We start from the raw sequence: 5,000 nt of genomic DNA, 5'->3' as shown, positions 1-5,000 counted from the left end.
AGCACTCCCACATTCTCCAAAATAGAAATATTGTTTAATTATTCAAGTCCAAGGGGTCTCTCTTTGTTCCACAGTTTACATCTCAATCTCCAACACTACAGAGCATAGAGGCAGCGAATTTTACGACCTCCATTAAACAGCCGACCCCCCCCCCCCCCCCCCCACGAGAGAGAGCACGCTGTAGAGCGGACCCACTGTAACCTGATCCTTCAGATCATCACAGGAGAGTCATGACAAGAGTCTCTACCAACCCAGTTCATTTAATCTACAGTGTTATGAGGAGATTATCAGAGTCTCTACCAGCCCGGTTCATTTAATCTACAGTGTCATGAGGAGAATATCAGAGTCTCTACCAACCCGGTTCATTTAATCTACAGAGTCTCTACCAACCCGGTTCATTTAATCTACAGTGTTATGAGGAGATTATCAGAGTCTCTACCAACCCAGTTCATTTAATCTACAGTGTTATGAGGAGATTATCAGAGTCTCTACCAGCCCGGTTCATTTAATCTACAGTGTTATGAGGAGATTATCAGAGTCTCTACCAACCCAGTTCATTTAATCTACAGAGTCTCTACCAACCCAGTTCATTTAATCTACAGTGTTATGAGGAGATTATCAGAGTCTGTACCAACCCGGTTCATTTAATCTACAGTGTTATGAGGAGATTATCAGAGTCTCTACCAACCCAGTTCATTTAATCTACAGTGTTATGAGGAGAATATCAGAGTCCCCCTACATCTCTCTGTGTGAACCTGGCCCCTACGTCTCTCTGTCTCTCTCTGTGTAGCTGTGAAGCCCTCTGAGCCAGGGAAGAGGTCCAGATGGGATGTGTCCGGCCAGGCTGGGGACAAGGAGAGGAAGGAGAAGGATCCGGTCAGTGAGTTCCTCAGTGTGGCTCGTATTGAAACCTCTGGGTCAGGACCAGACACCTCTACTACTGATGACCCATCAACAGATCCTACTGGAGAGGTACTGGTACCATCCGACATCACAGATCCTACTGGAGAGGTACTGGTACCATCCGACATCACTGATCCTACTGTAGAGGTACTGGTACCATCCTACTACACTACACCACTGATCCTACTGTAGAGGTACTGGTACCATCCTACTACATCACTGATCCTACTGTAGAGGTACTGGTACCATCCTACTACATCACTGATCCTACTGTAGAGGTACTGGTACCATCCTACTACACTACATCACTGATCCTACTGTAGAGGTACTGGTACCATCCTACTACACTACATCACTGATCCTACTGTAGAGGTACTGGTACCATCCTACTACACTACATCACTGATCCTACTGTAGAGGTACTGGTACCATCCTACTACATCACTGATCCTACTGTAGAGGTACTGGTACCATCCTACTACACTACATCACTGATCCTACTGTAGAGGTACTGGTACCATCCTACTACACTACATCACTGATCCTACTGTAGAGGTACTGGTACCATCCTACTACTGATCCTACTGGAGAGGTACTGGTACCATCCTACTACACTGCATCACTGATCCTACTGTAGAGGTACTGGTACCATCCGACATCACTGATCCTACTGTAGAGGTACTGGTACCATCCTACTACACTACATCACTGATCCTACTGTAGAGGTACTGGTACCATCCTACTACATCACTGATCCTACTGTAGAGGTACTGGTACCATCCTACTACATCACTGATCCTACTGTAGAGGTACTGGTACCATCCTACTACACTACATCACTGATCCTACTGTAGAGGTACTGGTACCATCCTACTACATCACTGATCCTACTGTAGAGGTACTGGTACCATCCTACTACACTACATCACTGATCCTACTGGAGAGGTACTGGTACCATCCTACTACATCACTGATCCTACTGTAGAGGTACTGGTACCATCCTACTACACTACATCACTGATCCTACTGGAGAGGTACTGGTACCATCCTACTACATCACTGATCCTACTGTAGAGGTACTGGTACCATCCTACTACATCACTGATCCTACTGTAGAGGTACTGGTACCATCCTACTACACTACATCACTGATCCTACTGTAGAGGTACTGGTACCATCCTACTACATCACTGATCCTACTGTAGAGGTACTGGTACCATCCTACTACATCACTGATCCTACTGTAGAGGTACTGGTACCATCCTACTACACTACATCACTGATCCTACTGTAGAGGTACTGGTACCATCCTACTACACTACATCACTGATCCTACTGGAGAGGTACTGGTACCATCCTACTACATCACTGATCCTACTGTAGAGGTACTGGTACCATCCTACTACACTACATCACTGATCCTACTGGAGAGGTACTGGTACCATCCTACTACATCACTGATCCTACTGTAGAGGTACTGGTACCATCCTACTACACTACATCACTGGTCCTACTGTAGAGGTACTGGTACCATCCTACTACACTACATCACTGATCCTACTGTAGAGGTACTGGTACCATCCTACTACATCACTGATCCTACTGTAGAGGTACTGGTACCATCCTACTACACTACATCACTGATCCTACTGGAGAGGTACTGGTACCATCCTACTACATCACTGATCCTACTGTAGAGGTACTGGTACCATCCTACTACATCACTGATCCTACTGTAGAGGTACTGGTACCATCCTCTACACTACATCACTGATCCTACTGTAGAGGTACTGGTACCATCCTACTACACTACTGATCCTACTGGAGAGGTACTGGTACCATCCTACTACACTACATCACTGATCCTACTGGAGAGGTACTGGTACCATCCTACTACACTACATCACTGATCCTACTGTAGAGGTACTGGTACCATCCTACTACACTACATCACTGATCCTACTGTAGAGGTACTGGTACCATCCTACTACACTACATCACTGATCCTACTGGAGAGGTACTGGTACCATCCTACTACATCACTGATCCTACTGTAGAGGTACTGGTACCATCCTACTACACTACATCACTGATCCTACTGTAGAGGTACTGGTACCATCCTACTACACTACATCACTGATCCTACTGTAGAGGTACTGGTACCATCCTACTACACTACATCACTGATCCTACTGTAGAAGTACTGGTACCATCCTACTACATCACTGATCCTACTGTAGAGGTACTGGTACCATCCTACTACACTACATCACTGATCCTACTGTAGAGGTACTGGTACCATCCTACTACACTACATCACTGATCCTACTGTAGAGGTACTGGTACCATCCTACTACATCACTGATCCTACTGGAGAGGTACTGGTACCATCCTACTACACTGCATCACTGATCCTACTGTAGAGGTACTGGTACCATCCGACATCACTGATCCTACTGTAGAGGTACTGGTACCATCCTACTACACTACATCACTGATCCTACTGTAGAGGTACTGGTACCATCCTACTACATCACTGATCCTACTGTAGAGGTACTGGTACCATCCTACTACATCACTGATCCTACTGTAGAGGTACTGGTACCATCCTACTACATCACTGATCCTACTGTAGAGGTACTGGTACCATCCTACTACACTACATCACTGATCCTACTGGAGAGGTACTGGTACCATCCTTCTACATCACTGATCCTACTGTAGAGGTACTGGTACCATCCTACTACATCACTGATCCTACTGTAGAGGTACTGGTACCATCCTCTACACTACATCACTGATCCTACTGTAGAGGTACTGGTACCATCCTACTACACTACTGATCCTACTGTAGAGGTACTGGGACCATCCTACTACACTACATCACTGATCCTACTGGAGAGGTACTGGTACCATCCTACTACACTACATCACTGATCCTACTGTAGAGGTACTGGTACCATCCTACTACACTACATCACTGATCCTACTGTAGAGGTACTGGTACCATCCTACTACACTACATCACTGATCCTACTGGAGAGGTACTGGTACCATCCTACTACATCACTGATCCTACTGGAGAGGTACTGGTACCATCCTACTACATCACTGATCCTACTGTAGAGGTACTGGTACCATCCTACTAAACTACATCACTGATCCTACTGTAGAGGTACTGGTACCATCCTACTACATCACTGATTCTACTGTAGAGGTACTGGTACCATCCTACTACACTACATCACTGATTCTACTGTAGTGGTACTGGTACCATCCTACTACATCACTGATCCTACTGGAGAGGTACTGGTACCATCCTACTACACTACATCACTGATCCTACTGTAGAGGTACTGGTACCATCCTACTACACTACATCACTGATCCTACTGTAGTGGTACTGGTACCATCCTACTACACTACATCACTGATCCTACTGTAGAGGTACTGGTACCATCCTACTACACATCACTGATCCTACTGTAGAGGTACTGGTACCATCCTACTACACTACATCACTGATCCTACTGTAGAGGTACTGGTACCATCCTACTACACTACATCACTGATCCTACTGTAGAGGTACTGGTACCATCCTACTACATCACTGACCCTACTGTAGAGGTACTGGTACCATCCTACTACACTACATCACTGATCCTACTGGAGAGGTACTGGTACCATCCTACTACACTACATTACTGATCCTACTGTAGAGGTACTGGTACCATCCTACTACATCACTGATCCTACTGTAGAGGTACTGGTACCATCCTACTACACTACATCACTGATCCTACTGTAGAGGTACTGGTTCCATCCTACTACACTACATCACTGATCATACTGTAGAGGTACTGGTACCATCCTACTACATCACTGATCCTACTGTAGAGGTACTGGTACCATCCTACTACACTACATCACTGATCCTACTGGAGAGGTACTGGTACCATCCTACTACACTACATCACTGATCCTACTGTAGAGGTACTGGTACCATCCTACTACACTACATCACTGATCCTACTGTAGAGGTACTGGTACCATCCTACTACACTGTAAAACGTGGAGGCTTGACAGCCCACTGTAAA

General features: G+C 45.6%; 1 protein-coding gene across 8 annotated transcripts in view; it reads left to right on the top strand.

The window, feature by feature from the left end:
- gpatch1 (G patch domain containing 1) overlaps nt 1-5,000 on the top strand; it is a 46,731-nt gene that overhangs the window by 34,145 nt on the left and 7,586 nt on the right. For 5 of the 8 annotated variants that reach the window (XM_071400405.1, XM_071400404.1, XM_071400401.1 and 2 more), the window contains exon 16: nt 791-1,050. In XM_071400405.1, the coding sequence (XP_071256506.1) occupies nt 791-1,050 (260 nt within the window). The remainder of the gene's footprint in view (nt 1-790; nt 1,051-5,000) is intronic. The other 3 variants (XM_071400408.1, XM_071400407.1, XM_071400403.1) reach the window with 2 other exon arrangements.

The sequence above is a fragment of the Salvelinus alpinus genome, chromosome 5 (genome assembly GCF_045679555.1).
Source record: "Salvelinus alpinus chromosome 5, SLU_Salpinus.1, whole genome shotgun sequence".
NCBI classification, from domain to species: Eukaryota; Metazoa; Chordata; class Actinopteri; order Salmoniformes; family Salmonidae; genus Salvelinus; species Salvelinus alpinus.
The sequence above is the reverse complement of the archived record's forward strand: the minus strand, read 5'-3'. Positions and strand labels throughout refer to the sequence as shown.